Consider the following 18,398-nt stretch of genomic DNA (forward strand, 5'->3'; position numbering starts at 1 on the left):
GAGGAACGTGTGACTCACTGGTGGTACTATTTTCGGCATCATCACTTTGAATCTTATTTTGTATGAAAATCCACCTGTGGATTTAAGTGAGCTTGTGGAGGCTAACCTCAGTGGGGTTAGTCTTGCCAGGCAGTGTCTTGGAAACTTTGTTATTCCGTAGTGTTTTTCTTTTGTTGTATCTAGTTGACCAAAAAAAAAAAAAATAGAGGTCCCCTTGCTCAGATTAAAAAATAAAAATGAAAATTTGAATTGCACCATTCATTTCCATTTTTCACAAAACAAAAAGAATGAAATTGCATGGGCATTCTTGGATTAACATATAATATTCCAGCTTGGATGCATTCACAAATAAAGTTCCACATTCATTTAGTTGATTTTCTTTACAAGTTTCGTTTGTTACCATTGTTTAAACAACATTATACGTATTTTCACATATTTTTTCACTCACATGTATTTCTAAAAAATATAAACAACGTTACTAGAAATCTTTTATTAAACGGGCTCTGGATTTTCAATTCTTTGAATACAAGCCCTTAGCTCCTGTTGAAGGCTTGCCCTTGAAGGTGACAAAACGATGTCTTTCCAAATTGATCCGGGCCCGGATATTTGGCTTGAGTCTGCGTAAAGCTCGTATATGGATTGGGCTTCAGCATTCAAATTGCTTGCTGCTGTCAAACAGTTAATTTTCTCAGGATCAATTAGCGGCTTGTTGTCCCCATCTTTCCATGCTATCAACTGCACATTTATCAAATTAGTTGACTATAAGAATAAGTATGAACTCAAGCTTTGATATGATGCATAAGCATGTAGATTTCATTAATTTTCATGCAATGGTAACCAAGACAACAAATCTATTTGGATTTTTAATCACGCTGTTCATTCAAAGTCTTTTAAACAAGTCATGTAGTAACTGGTAAATGAGTTTACATACACTTGAATGATCATTTGAAACTGAATCACGTTGTAGAAAATTAGAACTTTTGTTTTAAAATGAAGTTGAATGATCATTTTACCTTAGGTGCACCACCCGTAGAATTGGTGCAAAAGAGCCTCGCATTATCAACGAGTTGGCTGTATCTTAGAAAAGCACTAGCAAATCTCTTGTGGGAATTCAACTGAGAATTAACTCTCACTGCCCTTCCCATTAGTATAGCTCTCCTGTACAAGTTTCCCAAAATGAAGAAGAAGAAAAAAAATTCCCTTGAGATCTAAGAAGCTATGCTATTTGAATTTATCATAGTACAATAATGTTTTCAATAATAACAAAATAATGTTAAAAGAGTTTTTATTTTACCTGATGCCCCTAACAACAGCTAAATAAGGATCACAAATCATCCCAACCAACTCGATTCTATAAGGTTTTCTCTTGGGGGCTTCTCCATTTTCTTTTGGTTGCTCTTCTTCGTCTCCTTCTTTTACCATCTCCCAGTAGTTTTCAGTAATGGTGCCATCCTCTGCAACCTTGTAACCTACCCCCATTCGGTAACGACATTTGTGAATGGCACGAGCCATATCAATTGTTTGCTCAACAAAGGGCTCCCATGATAGAGTGCCATCCATGATCACATCCCGTCCTTCGTTAAGTGCAGTTACTAGTAGCGATGATGCAGCATCAGTGGAAGATTGGTGCACCTGATTCAATTTGAAGCTCAATTTTTTGGCTGACATAGTTAGCATTTTTTTTTTTTTTTTTTTGAGTAAATAGTACTAATACTTATTAGATTACATACAAAAATAGTAATAATAGTGTTTTAAATCGGGTTTATAATATATTATATAACCAGAATACAACTATAAAAGGGCCTAACCTTTATAGTTGTAGACTGGGATAGTTGTAGACTGGGATTGCTGGCATAGTTAGTTGATTCACATAATACAACAAAAATGGTTAAATATTGTTCAATTCAAAAGGTACTCTTTTTATAGAGTTTCAAGAGACAAGGAGATGTACAAGTTCAGCAGTATGAAGCATTTGCTGGTGATGACCTCTAGAACGACTTAGAGCTCTGGAAATAACGTCAGACTCTTTGAAAGCATCTGCCTCTACTAACACGGCATTTGCTTTTGCTTCGGACCAGAATGGTCTGCCAAATGCATATGCAGCCTTGTCAGAATTATTATGATTAAAAGATTAAATTTTATTGTTTCTAAACTTAAACTTTTGGACAAACTATACTAATTTAATTATTATGGTATTAGAGCAATTGATCTTACGTTTGTCCTCTTTGCATCAATTACCGCTAATCCACCACTTCATTGCTTTGTTCTTACTGATCTTTTTTTGAAACGATTTGTTTCCCAAGATATTTAATGTTTGTTTCCCCATCATAAAAGGTCACATAAATATTTTTAGGCAAATTATAAATTATACCATACTTTATTTTCCATTCATTTTTAGTGTAGTCCTTCCATCCACTTCTATTCAAAAAAAAAATATATATATATATATATATATATTTATATATATATTAATCCATTAAAACAGCATTGGTTTGAAAAGGGAAAAAATACTAATACTAACAACAAGATTTTAGACAAAATTAGACAAAAAGACTAAATTGAAAATAAATTAAAATTAAAGTACTGAAATGAAGAAAATGAAATTTCAATGATTAAATTGAAAATGTGTCAAAGTTGGGAATAATTATTTAATATCAAGGAAGTATAACAACGTAATACCTCATTCTCTCACATAATAGTAGATCCTATTTTTATAATTCATGGTGAGATCCATCATTTATGTAAGAGAAAGAAACATATGTCATTATTATAAGAGAATCTAATAATTTTTCCCAAGTCAAAGAGTATAATTTATAATTTAGCGAATATTTTATTTCGGTATGTGTTTAGAAAGGTTGGGATCACATGTTGTGCGATATACATAACAATGTAGCATTTGAGTGAGGTTTTAGCAAAACTTTCTAGCAATAGTATTCCCAACAATAATGATTATAAGTGTATGTGAAGATAATGGCATAAGAGAGTGCAGGATTTTACTCTTCAAGAATCTCTTTTAGGACTGTGCTCTTGCCAGCTCCCATGCCACCACCCATGAGAAGCAGCACCGGACTCCTCTTACTGTGAGCCATCGGCGCCATTACCTCGGTAATTACTGAGTCACCACCCTTAGGTGCACTGCCGTTTATTGCTTTCATCTCCTCCACCAATGTAGTGAACACCCTTGCCACCTTCAAATTCTTTGTCACCCTCTCAAATCTCTGTTTCCTATATCAGACCAATTAAGATGAAATAAAACTAATAATGAGTAAAAAGGCAATGTGGAAGATGTCTTAGGAAATGAAATTGTATTGTATATGTTAGGCCCATGAGTTGTGGGCATCGATGTTTTTAATTAAGAAATTTTAAATACAATTGTACAATCTTTACAATTATTAATTAAGTTATCGTTTGATACTATATGTTGTAAAATAATACATATGCTAGATACACAAGATATATTTTCTTTTACAAAACTTTCAGAAATAATAATTTATAGTAGTAGTATGTAAAGTAATTCCATTCAATATTGAATTTTGTACATACAATTATTTCTAACACTTAAAGAGGCTAAATAAAATTTTGCGTCTCATGCTAATATTTGCATTTGATAACACCTACCGAATGCAGATAATTAAAGGCCAAATAACTAGCTTCATGCTTGGTCTGTTTGAAGTTTAGATGGTATATGACTGTAAATTATTTCATGTACAACGTTTATAATTTTTTGTTTTTTGGAATAACATGTATATATATATATATATATATATATATTTGATTGATAGAATAACGTATATGTTGTTATGGTATATTATACATCATCAAAATATTTTTGTTTTCCCTTTTGAACATAAAAAATATAGGTTTTTTAAGGAAATATTTACTATTTAGCAAATATGGGTTCCAGATGTGGTTGGAAGACCTTCCTGTGGACATTGCCCCTTTACACCATGTTTGGTTGTAACTTGTAACTAGGGAAAGGGAAGAGAAATGAAAAGGGGAAAGAAAGGAAAAGAGAGAAGAAAATATTTAGTTCTGATGTGTTTGGATATTGGAAAGAAATGCTAGAAAAAAGTGTGAAAATTCTATCTTTTATTTGTTTGGGTTGCATAGGAAAGAGAATTTGAAAAATGCATGCTTTTAAAGTGGTGGATCCAGAAAATATATTCCTATCCTTTCCTGCTATTTCCGCCCAAATTGGGTTGATACTAAGGGTGCATTTGTTTCGGCAGTAAAAAGTTTCCGAAAAATATTTTACATCACTGGGCGTGTTTGGGTTGTCCCAGAAAATTCAGTCAAACGGAAAATGATTTTCGTTGACTGTAAATCATGCCCCAAAACCCTGTAAAATATTTTACACTTGTATTTTACCTTCAATTGATTTCCACCCCAGGAAAATAGAAGAGAGAGAAAAACAGCAAGAGCTCTGATTGCACATCCAAGCACAAATGAGAGCTCCATTCACACATCCAAGCACCGGCGAGTCGCACCCCAGCACCGGCGAGATCGTCGCACCCAAGACCGATCCACCCAAAACCAATCTCGTTCTCGACCCAAAGCTCATCGGCGTCGCCGTTCTCGCCATCGTTCTCAACCGCCGATCTATCTCTCTTTCCCTCGACCGCTGGATTTAATGAATTTTTTTTGTTGGGTTTTGTTTCTTTTGTGTTTATCTATTGAAAAATGATATTATATATTTGTTTGGAAGCTGAGAAAATGTGAGCAACAAGTAAAAAATGTGTTTTTTATAGTATTTTCAAGAATACAACCAAATACCAGAAAATATTTTTCAAAGCATTTTTTGAAATGCAACCAAACACTTGAAAATATTTTCATTTTCTAAAAATATTTTCACCTGAAAATATTTTATACCCGAAAAATATTTTACACTAAAACAAACACAGCCTAAAAGTGTGAGGTACATGAAAAAGCATCACTTCCCCTTATCTACCTTCCTTGTTTCCCTTCTTTTCTCTTCTCTTTCCTTCCCCCTTTTCCAAACAGTGTTAGTTTTTCGAGATGGTCACGAAGTTTGTTTTGCTGAATAAATTCCCAGGCTTATCTGTCTGGTTCTCAACACAAAAAAAGAAAAAAGAAAAGGGTATGAATAGTAAGGGTGACATGGGTTCCAATTTCCACCAAAACCAAAGCTGATGAGTGTTCACAGCTTTTTAAGGACAAGTAGCTCCTGGTCGATGAAACGCTGTTATTTACATAAATGTGCCTAAATTTTTAGGAGTTTGATAACGTGGGTCTTTAGGATACACAATAATCAACTATTTTTAAAAATATTTTTTTAAAAATTAAAAAAATTATCAATATTTTTTTAATTTTCAAAAAATTATTTCTAAAAATAGGTGACTTAATTTTTTCCTTGGTCACACATTAACTGACTCAACTTTTTAATCAACATTAGAAAAAAAAAAAATCACAAATGATGTCACATCGCATAAATATCAGCATTGAGATGACAAGACCACTTCGGCAGTTCTGAACCTTATTAAAAAACAAATCCACAGGAAACAAGAAAATGATCATTATCTTAAACTTAATGTCACCTTGTAGCTGCCAACACCAAGTCCTTGAGCTTTGCTTTTCGCTCACTGTCTGCAGACTCCTCATTCAAAACCTGCCATTCAAAGGAAAAATATGAAGAACTTCAACTAAGAAAATATATAGATGAAAAAAAAGGAGGACATTAATAAACTACAAAACTTCAAACATGGAAAAGAGAAAAGACCCAATCTTTGTTTCTCAATTTTTTTTTTTTTTTTTGAATTTTTGGTTTAGCATTAAGCTTCTAGTTTAATTTGAAACTGTACCTGACTAATCATAAGAGAAGCATGACCCCAATGAAAAGCAAAATAACTGAGGATACATGTTTCAAACTCTCCAATCAACTTCCTGTAGAGAGATTTTGCATCTGGTTCATTAGAAAAATAATCATAGATGGAATTTTCACAACCTTCGGATTTCCTCAAATAATCGTAAGCTAACTTGCAAAGTTGGGGACATTCACTTGCATCTGAAAACCCCATTTGCCTAGCTGCACCATTTAAAAAATAAAATAAAATAAAAATTTAGCTTTCCAGATCTTAAAGTCAACAGTATTTTTTCTTCCCAAACCATAAGTATAAGTTGGCATTAAAATGTTGGGTTTTTTAGATGAGTGTTTTTGACAAAGAAAATTGGAAGGCATAATTACCAACATAGTGGGAGAATCTTTCAAGCTTTCCAACACGGCCGGATTCTGTCCTCTCTAGCCGTGGAATGTTAGTTTGGTCTCTCACTGCAGTTACAGTCACAGTTACAGCCTTAGACTTCCTCTGTTGGTAATAACATGTGGCTGCAGCTGCTACGAATCCGAGCAAGAAGGCAAAAAGGATGTGTGTGATAATGAATTTACCATGAGCATCACCTGAAGAGAGTTTTGAGTGAGACTTTGTAACAACAATTTGAGAGAGAGAGAGAGAGAGATGTGGCTTACCTTGCTTCATCTTGTTGAAACTCAAAGGACGATTTCACATCCAAAATAAGAGGAAATACACAGGAGTATTGCACTAGCTGAAGTTTTAACTTTTGCTTGACTTCTTCATCTATGGCTCAAGATTATTGGACTTTATTAAAAGAAAATTGGTTGAGTTCCAATTCCATCAATGGTTATGGAGAATTTATGCTGGTGACTTTGAGCGCCAGTTGTTATTTTTTATTATTATTGTCTTTTAGGACCTGTAATAAGTAAAGATATCATGATATGAAGAAATCAAGTCGATGTGAATTCAAATTTATATTTTTACATTTTAAATAACATTGTATATATTTTTACATATTTTTTTATTTACATATATTTAAAAAAACTCCCAACAATAATTATCAAATTGCTCTATCAAACACTTCTTAAATTTTGAGCTTTTTTTTAATGGTAAAACCGAATTCATTCAATTTTAATTACGGCTCACGTGGCAATATCGGAAGTACGTGTATTAAGTTATATTGTATTTAATTTAATTGTACAACTGTCTGTTGCCATGTCACTAATTAGTTAACAAGTTTATGAAACCCTTTGGAGAAACAAGTGACATTATATTATGAAGACTAAATTATGGCAGTTACTTCGAGGAATGAAATCATTTTAAGCGGTTTTGCTAAAGAGAAAGTATTTGAGAAAAGTTTACCAAAAAAAAAGTATTTGAGAAACACGTGGGCAATTACATTTACCTTGAGGTAATTATTACCAAAGGATTTTCAGCCAAGCCTCTTGGAAGCAAATACAATAAAGACATGATGGATGTATGAAACACGTGGGCAATTACATTTACTTACCTTAAGGTAATTACCAAAGGATTTTCGGCCAAGCCTCTTGGAGGCAAATACAATAAAGACATGATGCTTGGATGAAAAGACAGAGCCTCCAAGTACAAATAAAAAGAGACGTTTCAACTTAAGGGCATCCACATCAGTATAGCTATATTTTTAGTTATTTACACTACAAAAAGTTATTTTATTTATTTTACCTATTCACATGCTCTAGTAATAGATTTATTTTAACTTTTAACACAATAAAATAATACATCTCACTACCAAAAAAAAAAAAAAAAACCCACAAATATTCTAACCAGCAATGTGAACACAAAATAAAATAATTTTTTTTTTTTTTAATCTTTGAGCTACAGTGCACAGCTATCTTTAGCTGTGTAGTGTAACTGAGAAGCCAAATTTTTTGCCTATAGCTCCACTATTGTAGCTCCAAATAGATTTTTAGTGGTGCTAATTTTTAGCACCACTGTTGCAAGTGCTATAAGGCATATGCACATCAAAACCTTAAAACAATGACTCTCTTTGTATCAAAATGATCACTAGGCTTGTAATTTTATGCTTGTAAATGCGTCATTACATTTTGAGTAAGCTTTGTAACTTAGCTTAGCACTATGAAAAACGCTGCCTAAAGTGGCATTTTTTAATGACGTTTATAAAAAGAAAGCCACTGGAAGTACTCTATAATGGTGTGTGGGGGTCAGTTAATCAATAATTATTCAAACCGTGTTAACTGGGCCACTATTCGAGGAGGCCCACATAAGGTTATAAGGGAAACCAAATGAAAAGATGAGTAGATATCACATGAGATGGGTCCAGTATTCATCTGAGGACAAAATTTTTCTCGGCAATATGTGTCCGAGGACGACCTGAACGCCGTATTGTCACAAACACACTTTGAAGTTGCATTACCACTAAAGGTGGGACATGGGACCAAGGGTAAGAAAGAAAAGATAAACAAATATCTTTAACAACTGCTACCTCCGCATTAATTGCCTCTCAACCAACTCTCTGGCCGCATTAATGTGGAGGTGATGCCTGAACAGTGATGAAGCAGCTTTACAGCTGCTAGTTGAAGGTTCCAGGAAGTGTTAGATGGGACAGGAAGGGATCCCCCGAATCCAACCTACACGTGTGTGGTGAAGATGACACCAAGAGGGCAGTATATAACATGGAAGAATGCATTGAGAGAAAGGATCAAAACTTCTGAACAATTGATATTTAGAAGAAAATCTTACGAAATAAGAACTTAGCTTGTTTCAAGGATAAATTGATCGTAATATCTGTATTAATCCATCTAAAAACGTTAAATTTAATCGTTTTTCTTTTGAAATTAATCTAGTTCTTTTATATCTACGCTCTACAAATTTATTATTTGGGTCTTTAGCGTTAGAACCCAATACGAGTTTGAGATCGACACAAATTAAGTCCTTACAATTGGACCCGTCTGTGGGGAGAGCTTAATTTAAATTAAAAGAAATCTGGTTCAACGTTCATGATGGAGGAAGCAGGTCCACATCACTACGTAGCAGGACCACACCAGGTAGATGCCAACCCACACCAAGCAGAGTCAAGAGGTTCTCAGCATGGTAATTCGCACCAAAGTCTTGAACGGAGAGAAGGCCGTGAGGGGAGTGTGCACACAACTCATACCACCAAAAATCACTCTCTTGGGAAGAGTCATGTTTCCCATGCAAAAAATGACAGGAACCTGCAATGTGAAATTGACGAGTTGAAAAGAGAGTTGCACCATGCCCGACGAGAACGTTCCCCACCTTGCTTCGAACCATCATCCGAGGAGACGGATGAAGCTAGTTATAGGCGGAGATCCAGAACTCCGCCTAGTGAGACTTTTTCCTATGAAGAGGAGCACAGCCATCGACATAGGTACAAAAGCTCGCCTCGTAGGGGCTTGGGGAACAATGCTATGAACAAAGCGTTAAGCCGAGTCTCCAAATCACCCTTCACAAGGAATATAGAAGACGCGATTCTTCCTCAGCGATTCCATCAGCCTACATTCACCCTATATGATGGTCGGACAGACCCAATAGAACACGTTAGCCATTTTAGCCAAAAGATGGCTATCTACTCAAGAGATGAGGCCTTGATGTGCAAGGTCTTTCCATCAAATTTGGGTCCGGTGGCGATGAGATGGTTTAACGGTTTAAGGGCCAACTCTATTGAATCCTTCAAAAAGCTTAGCCGGGCTTTTGGCGCTCGCTTTATCACTTGCAGTAGGGTTCCTCGGCCTTTGGGATCCTTACTATCTATGTCCATGAAAGAGGGCGAGACTCTCAAAACTTATTCAGATAGATACTGGGAAATGTTTAATGAAATAGAGGGAGAGCATGATGATGTGGCTATAAGTACTTTCAAGGCTGGTCTTCCAGTCGAGCATGATTTAAGGAAATCTCTAACTGGTAAACCTGTTACTAGTGTACACCAATTGATGGATAGGATTGACAAGTATAGAAGAGTAGAAGAAGACCAACTTCAGGGAAAAGGAAAGGCTAAGGTAATCCCTCAGGAGAGGAGGGATTTCAGATCGGACCGTTACAATAGTAACCGACCTCGGAAAGACTTCGTTGGGCAATCAGGTTCTGCTGACACCCAAGTGGTTAATGCAGTGTTTCGGGAGCCAGTGCAGCAGGTATTGGAGAAGATAAAGAATGAGTCATTTTTTAAATGGCTAAATAAGATGGCAGAGGAGCCTAAGAGACGCAACCCGAACCCTTATTGCCACTATCATCAGGATCATGGGCACACGACGGAGGATTGCAGGAATTTATAAGACCATTTGGAGTAGCTGGTCCGAGAGGGGAAATTGAAGCAACTCTTGCATCATTCCAGTGGTAGGGTAGGCCAGGCAGGCTCAGAGATGCGTGGGGACGCTTCTTCAAGACTCCCCCTTGGCACAATAAATGTTATTTTTGCCGCCTCGAGGAGGACTGGATCTTGCTCTTCCAGGGTACTGTCAGTGTTCCGACCTCCGACTAAGGAGCATTGCCAAGCGTCAAAAAGAGTCAGGGTGGACATCCTCCTGATTTTAGGCTTTTCAGATGAGAACAAGGTTGGAACCATACAGCCCCATAATGATGCTCTAATGGTCATGTTGAGAATTGGTGAGTATGATGTAAAAAGGGTGATGATTGATCAAGGTAGTGTTGTTGATATAATGTACCCAGATTTGTATAAAGGGCTAGGTTTGAAGCCTGAGGACTTGGCAGCCTACAGTTCCCCTTTGGTGAGTTTTGAAGGAAGGATGGTCGTTCCAAAAGGACAGATCAGACTACTTGTGCAAACTGGTATGGATGTGGTGGAGGTGGATTTTATTGTTGTAGATGTTTTCTCTCCATACACGGCTATTATGGGTAGACCTTGGCTTCATACCCTGGGAGCAGTCTCATCTACTCTACATCAAAAAGTGAAGTACCCATCTGGGGGCCAAGTATTGGAGATAGTAGGAAGTCGGTTGCAGCTCGGCAGTGCCTGGTAGCGGCTATACAACATCGGCCGAAGGCAAAGACCTTGGCTACCACCGATAATGGATTATAGCAATTAAAACCCCCAGCATTACCCTTAGATGGACCAGCCGACGAGGTAAAGTGTGAAGATTTGGAGAGGGTAATTGTTGTTGATGATCCGGAAAGATTTTTTCAAGTTGGGGCTAAACTGCCTTTACAAGAGAAGGAGCGATTGTTGGAATTCCTCAGAAAACATGTAGATGTGTTCGCATGGAGCCCATATGAAGCCCCAGGTGTAGATCCGAATTTTATTTGTCATCGACTCAACGTGAATCCTTCCGTTATTCCAAAAAGACAGCTACCTCGACGACCATCAAAAGAGCACGCCGAAGCTATCAGAAATGAGGCGGCCAAGTTTAAGCAGGCTGGGGCTATCAAAGAAGTTTTTTACCCTCAATGGTTAGCCAATATGGTGGTGGTAAAGAAGAAGACAGGAAAGTGACGAGTGTGCGTGGACTTCACGGACCTCAATAAGGCTTGTCCCAAGGATCCTTTTCCCATGCCGAAGATAGACCAGTTGGTGGATGCAACCGTTGTTCATCCTCGGATGAGTTTTTTGGATGCCTTTCAAGGATACCACCAAATACCGCTAGCATTGGATGATTAAGAGAAGACGGCTTTTGTCACCCCTATTGGAAACTATCATTATAAAGTGATACCATTTGGTTTGAAAAATGCAGGATCTACCTATCAACGGATGATGACTAAAATGTTCGAACAACAACTGGGCAGAAACATTGAAGTCTATATCGATGATATGGTAGTGAAGAGTAAAGTGGTGTCCGAGCATGTGGAAGATCTTATGAACATCTTTGGAATACTGAGAAAGCATAAGCTAAGTCTGAATGCTTCAAAGTGTTCCTTTGGTGTAGGCTCTAGGAGGTTCTTGGGATACATGGTGACTCATAGAGGAATTGAAGTGAACCCAAATCAGATTAAGGCCATCAATGATTTACAATCACCTCGGAATCCAAAAGAGGTGCAGAAACTGACTGGAATGACTACTGCTTTGAACCGATTTATCACCAGGTCGGCCGAGAGGTGTCGTCCCTTTTTCCTTCTACTGCATAAGTGGAAATGATTTTAATGGACCGAGGAGTGTGCTGTGGCGTTTCAGCAGTTGAAGGAGTACCTGTCCAGGCCGCCTATCATGTCTAGTCCTGAGGTGGATGAGATATTGTTTGCTTATCTGGCAGTTGCCCCTCATGCAGTTAGTTTTGTCTTAATACGAGAGGACAACGGCATCCAAAGACCAGTTTATTACGTAAGTAAGTCCTTTTATGAAGCCGAGGTGAGATACTTATCATTGGAGAAGGCCATCTTAGCGGTGGTCCATGTAACACGCAAACTTCCACATTACTTTCAGGCCCATACTGTGGTTATTTTAACTCAGCTACCTCTCAAGTCCATACTTAGAAGTGCAGATTATATTGGAAGAATTGCTAAGTGGGGCACAATCTTAGGTGCTTTCGATATCAAGTATATGCCTCGCACCTCAGTGAAAGGCCAAGTCCTTGCCGATTTGGTAGTTGAGTTCGCCGAGTGTCCAGAAGAAGCTAACATGAAGCAAAGAGACATGGATGAAAAGTTGGTTGGACTGATCTCCACACAAGGCGGTTCCTCCTGGAGAGTATATGTGGACGGAGCAGCAAACCAATGGGGGGCAGGATTAAGGCTAGTTTTGATTTCTCCTGAGGAGATCATCATTGAGAAATCCTTGAGGTTGGGATTCTCGGCTACTAACAACGAAGCAGAATACGAAGTTTTGTTGATGGGAATGAGTATGGTCCAGAAAATGGGTGGAAAGGTAGCAGAATTATTCTCGGATTCAAGATTGGTAGTCGGCCAAGTGAAAGGAGAACTGGAAGCCTGAGATCCAAGAATGGAGGGATATTTGAGTCAAGTTAAGCGTATGTAAACGAAATTTGAACCTTTTGACTTGTCGCATATCTCCCGAGGTGAAAATACCCATGCCAATTCCCTGGCAACCCTTGGCACCTCTTCAACACGGAGTTTTCCTCGGGTGATAATCGTCGAAGATTTGTATACCCCCACCCCACCAGGAAAGGACGTACGTCAGGTTCATCAAGTCAATCTAGTGCCGAGCTAGATGGATCCCATACTAAAATTCATCGAAAGTGACATCTTGCCCGAAGAGAAAATAGAAGCTGAGAAAATACAGAAGAAAGCTCCTCGGTTTTGGTTATCCGAGGACAAAAAGTTATACAAATGGTCATTTTCTGGGCCGTACCTACTTTCTATGCATCCCGAAATGTTAGAGTCACTCCTAGAGGAGCTGCATGAAGGCATTTGTGGAAGTCATACAGGGGGAAGGTTCCTATCACACCAGGCCATTACTCAAGGATATTGGTGGCCAAATATGCAGAAAGAAGCGCTGGAGTATGTTAGAAAATGTGACCAGTGTCAAAGGTTCGCTCCAAACATCCACCAACTTGAAGGAATTCTTAACCCTCTGTCCAGGCCTTAGCCTTTTGCTCAATGGGGGCTAGATATTGTCGGCCCTTTTCCTAAAGCCTTAGGAAACAAAAAGTATCTACTGGTCGGTACAGATTATTTTACTAAATGGGTCGAAGCTGAACCTTTAGCTAACATCAGAGACGTAGATGTTAAGAGGTTTATCTGGAAGAATATTATTACGCGATTTGGAACTCCGCGCACTCTTGTCTCGGATAATGGCCTCCAATTTGATAGTAAAGCGTTCAGGCAATACTGTTCAGACTTAGGTATAAAGAATAGATATTCCACTCCGGCTCATTCTCAAGGGAATGGACAAGTTGAAGCTGTTAACAAAGTAATAGTCAATGGACTTAAGAAGAGACTGGATGATGCAAAAAGAAAATGGGTGGAGGAATTGCTGCATGTTCTTTGGACCTATCGAATAACGCCTCGACGATCAACAGGAAAGACTCCTTTTTCCATGACCTATGGAGCCGAGGCTGTTATCCCTCTAGAAACTGGATTCCCAACGTTAAGGACTAGTACATTTTCCTCGGACAATAACGATGGGATGTTGGGAAAAAGTTTAGACTTGATCGAAGAGCGAAGGGAGAATGCAATGGTCCAATTGGCTTACTACCAGCATAAACTCAAGAAAGGCTATGATACTAATGTAAAGTTGAGACCGTTAGCGGTAGGAGATCTGGTGCTGAGGAAAGTTTTGGGAACCACCAAGAATCCAACTTGGGGAAAATTGGGGCCTAATTGGGAAAGGCCTTATCGGATTACTTCAGTAGCCGGAATATGAGCCTATTATCTGGAAGACCTAGATGAAAAAGCTGTACTCCATCCTTGGAATGTAAATAATCTCAAGAGATATTATTATTAATAAAAGTAGTCTAGTTTGGGTTTCCTTTAATTTATGCTGATCATGCATCTTGTGTTTCCTCATCTAATGGCATTCTATTGAAGTATTAAACAGAAACTAAGTTATGTCAGATCCTCAGACCACAAGCTTAGTGGAAATTAATATCCTATGACATCTATTGAAGTATTAAATAGAAACAAAGTTATGTTAGGTCCTCGGACCACAAGTTCAGTGGAAATTAATACCCTATGGCATTTTATGAAGTATTAAACAGAAACTAAGTTATGTCAGGTCCTCGGACCACAAGTTTAGTGGAAATTAATACCCTATGACATTTTATGAAGTATTAAATAGAAACTAAGTTATGTCAAGTCATCGGACCACAAACTTAGTAGAAATCAATACCCTGTGAAATCTATTGGGTCACTAAGTGGGTTCCACAGAAACTAATATAGCCTCTCAATATTAAAATGCTAGTGCCACTTGGGCTTATGCAATCCAGAATAACAAATTCTCAAATATCGTCCTAAGATCACAGGGTTTTTAATTACCTATTGAAGATATAAACCCTAATAAGCCTATGAACATCATCTAATGTGTAACTGAAGTACTTTAGACCCAACTTTATCCAACTTTTGAACATTCCCTTAAGTTTCAATTTATTAGAAGGAATGCATATGTATCCAAAATGTCTCCCTGAAATCTCATAGTATTAATGTTTATCACCCATTTTAACCGCCGACTATTAATGTGTATAAGTTATTTTTTCTCTTGCAAACGAAAGATAGTCAAGATGAATCCATTCAAACTAAGATAACAGAGCAAACAAATACGAAAATAAGATAAAATGGCAACAATAATAAGCAAATAGACATAAAATCCTTACAAAAGTCCTAATAAAATTGTAAAATAAGTCCTATTTTTTCAACTTATTTTGGAGTTTGGGAGCTTGGTTGGCTGATTTATCTGCCTCCGAGGTAGTGACTCCCTCTTTGTCCTTAGTAGCTCTCCCAGCTGGCATGACTGTGGAAGCCAAATCCTGTTAAAAGCCTTGAAAGGCTACCTCTGCCTCAGAAGCTGCTGCGGTCTTGTCCAAGGACGCTTCTAAAGGGGCATTAGTCTCTTTAGCTGGTTCTGGTTGGCTAGGGGGAGGAAGATTTTGAGGCAAAACCTCCTAATTAGGATTAGTGGTTGAGGGAGTGTCTTCAGGTTAACTGGATGGAGGATCCGAGGTGCGGATTGCTGTAGGGTAGAACACATTCTCTGCCTTCCTTAACTCGAATGAAGCCTCAACCCCAGCTTGGTTAAGGGCTTCATTCCAGGTTTGGGCACAGTAAATGTGGCACACCATTGGCACCTCTGCCCTTAGGGTCTCCTCCGTCTCAGCCACCCCAATTTCGTAACCTTTCTGTTCGGCCTCATTCGTTGCATGTTCAGCCTCAGCCTTTGCCCTCTCGGCTTCCTCCTTGGATTTTTCAGCTTACTCCCTTAATTTTTGGGTTTCCTCCAAGTACTTTTTAAGAACTGCCACTTGCTCTCGGACAGCCTTCAATTCCTCATTTGCTTCGTGCAATCGCTTTCTCTGGTCCTCAACTTGCTTTTGGAAGCCTTCTAAGGCTGAGTCAGCGCTTTTGCGAGCTTGCTCCTCAGCAATTAATTTCTTCTTCGCGTCTGCCAAGTCTTGCTCGGATATTGTTAAAGTTTGTACAGCCGACGCCCGTCTTTTCCTTTCATCTTCTAACTTATTGTAGCAGTTATTGAGCATCTCACCTAGTCTAAAAGTGTTTTGGATAACCTAAAAGGAAGAAATTAACACTATAGTCAGCAAAGAGTACACATCAGTGAGTAATGATCACAAAAAAGAAAAAGAAGAGAGTTAGCACTATACCATTCCCAAATATCTTTTATTGTTGAGGATGAGTTCATTCTTCCTTGCGTTTTTTATTTCGGCTATGTCCTTTAAGAGTAACAAAGCCTCCTCTATAGCCGAGACTATGTGACACCCAATGCCACCGTTGAAGTCCCTAATAGATGCATCATCTCGTAGGGGCTCCCCACCATACATGGGTGCTGGCAGCCAGGCTTGAGGCTCAGGAGGTTGAGTGTCAAACCTTTCCTGGCCTCGCTGAAGAGTATGGCTGATCTTCTGCTGCTTTGCAGCTCATTGGGCATCTTCTTCGCGGGTCGGACGGGACTTTCTTGTATCTACCACATCTTTCCCTTTCTGCTCCCTATGCCTTTTCAATTCGGTAGCATCAGCTCTGACTAGCTGGGGAGGTTGATGAAAAGGTTGATAAGGAGCAGGAGGAGGAGACCTGGTGGGAAAAGGAGGAATCTGGGATTGCGTTGATTTTCCCGACGCACTCTTCCCAGGCTGATTCTCTATCAGCTCCATTAGACTTTTTTGGGGCTTCCTTTGTATTCCCATCTCGTCAAGATCTTCCTCGGAGCGTATAGGTTAATCAAAAATCCCAAAGTCGTCCAAGGGGTCTGATAGTTCTACAACTTCCTCTGGACTTTCTTCTTCTTCTTCCTCTTTTTCTTCTTCTTCTTCTTTCTCTTCTACTTCCTCTTCCCTGAGGGCAATCTGGGATGAAGAGGCTCCTGTTGAGATAGCGGCAACAAAAAGGGGCTTAGTGCGGGAGGTATCCTTAGGAAGTGGAACACCTTCTGGAATGATGAACCCCTTGTAGGCAACGTTAATACGGTGAAATCGAGGATCGCGGGCTTTGATCACGCACTTCGGTGCTTGGAAAGCAAACGAGAGGGGGGTGTAGCCGAGGATTAAATAGGCTGCTCGGAGTTGGCCGTCGACTTCGTTCACGTATATCTCGGCTTTCAATACCCTGTCCAAACTTGCTTTGTTGACTAAACTAAGTCTGAGCTTGGTAGAACGTCTATCTGCAAAATCATTGAATTGAAATAAAGCGTCATTAGGGATAAGGGGAACGTTCAGTTAATCAATAATTATTAAAACCATGTTAACTGAGCCTGTGGCCCATCCAAGAACGTTAAACTATCCGAGAAGGCCCACATAAGGTTATAAGGGGAACCAAATGAAAAGAGGAGTAAATATTACATGAGATGGGTCCAGTATTCGTCCGAGGACGACCTGAACGCCGTATTGTCACAAACATACTTTGAAGTTACATTACCACTAAAGGTGAGACATGGGGCCAAGGGTAAGAAAGAAAAGATAAACAAATATCTTTAACAACTACTGCCTCCGCATTAATTGCCTCTCAACCAACTCTCTGACCGCATTAATGTGGAGGTGATGCCTGAACAGTGATGAAGCAGCCTTCTCCAGGAAGTGTTAGATGGGACAGGAAGGGATCTCCCGAATCCAACCTACACGTGTGTGGTGAAGATGACACCAAGAGAGCAGTATATAACATGGAAGAATGCATTGAGAGAAAGGATCGGAGCTTCTGAACAATTGATGCTTAGAAGAAAATCTTACGAAATAAGAACTTAGCTTGTTTCAAGGATAAATTGATCGTAATATCTGTATTAATCCATCTAAAAACGTTAAGTTTAATCGTTTTTCTTTTGAAATTAATCTAGTTCTTTTATATCCACGCTCTACAAATTTATTGTTTGGGCCTTTAGCGTTAGAACCCAATACGAGTTTGAGATTGACACAAATTGAGTCCTTACGTGGTGTTTTTTAAAAACGCTGCTATAGATTATTTATAACTGCATTTTGAAGGATCTATATTGGCATTTTAAAACATTAGGCTTATAACAGCGTTTGCAAGGAGCTATAGTGGCGTTTATAAACACCACTATAAGCCCTGAGTCTTCCTAGGACCTATAGTGGCATTTATAAACGCTACTATAGCTCTAGCACAAAAAAAAAAAAAAAAAAAACCAACCCAAATAAATAAATATTGAGGAGCTATACTATCATTTATAAACGCCACTATAGCTCCAGCACCTAAAAAAAAATCCAACCCTAAAAAAAAAAAAAAAAAAAAAAAAAACTGAGGTGCTATAGTGGCATTTATAAACACCACTATACCTCTAGCACACAAACCAAAAAACAACTTATGCTATTCAATATTCATGGGTTTCAAAATATCTCTATCTTTTCGCGTGTCTAAGTCTCTAAGTCTCTCACTCTCTAACTCTCGGACACTCATCTCTCTCACTCCATGCCGATTTTGCCGCCATGAAGCCCACCACACCACTAACCCACGCCTCCCTGCCCACACCGCCGCTGACCCGATGAGACC

At 38.5% G+C, this 18,398-nt stretch overlaps 1 protein-coding gene across 1 annotated transcript; it reads right to left on the reverse strand.

Annotated features, from left to right (window-relative positions):
• Nucleotides 1–312: 312 nt before the first annotated feature.
• On the reverse strand, nt 313–6,685 carry LOC115994120. The gene is made up of 9 exons (XM_031118150.1): nt 6,485–6,685; nt 6,203–6,415; nt 5,820–6,043; nt 5,556–5,626; nt 2,998–3,225; nt 1,952–2,084; nt 1,295–1,632; nt 1,014–1,158; nt 313–735 (listed from the first exon to the last, which is right to left on the reverse strand). The coding sequence occupies exons 1-9, from the start codon at nt 6,492–6,494 to the stop codon at nt 493–495; spliced, it is 1,605 nt and encodes a 534-aa protein (XP_030974010.1). The 5' UTR covers nt 6,495–6,685; the 3' UTR covers nt 313–492.
• Between the last annotated feature and the right edge of the window lie 11,713 nt (nt 6,686–18,398).

The sequence above is a fragment of the Quercus lobata genome, chromosome 6 (assembly GCF_001633185.2).
Source record: "Quercus lobata isolate SW786 chromosome 6, ValleyOak3.0 Primary Assembly, whole genome shotgun sequence".
Classification (NCBI taxonomy): Eukaryota; Viridiplantae; Streptophyta; class Magnoliopsida; order Fagales; family Fagaceae; genus Quercus; species Quercus lobata.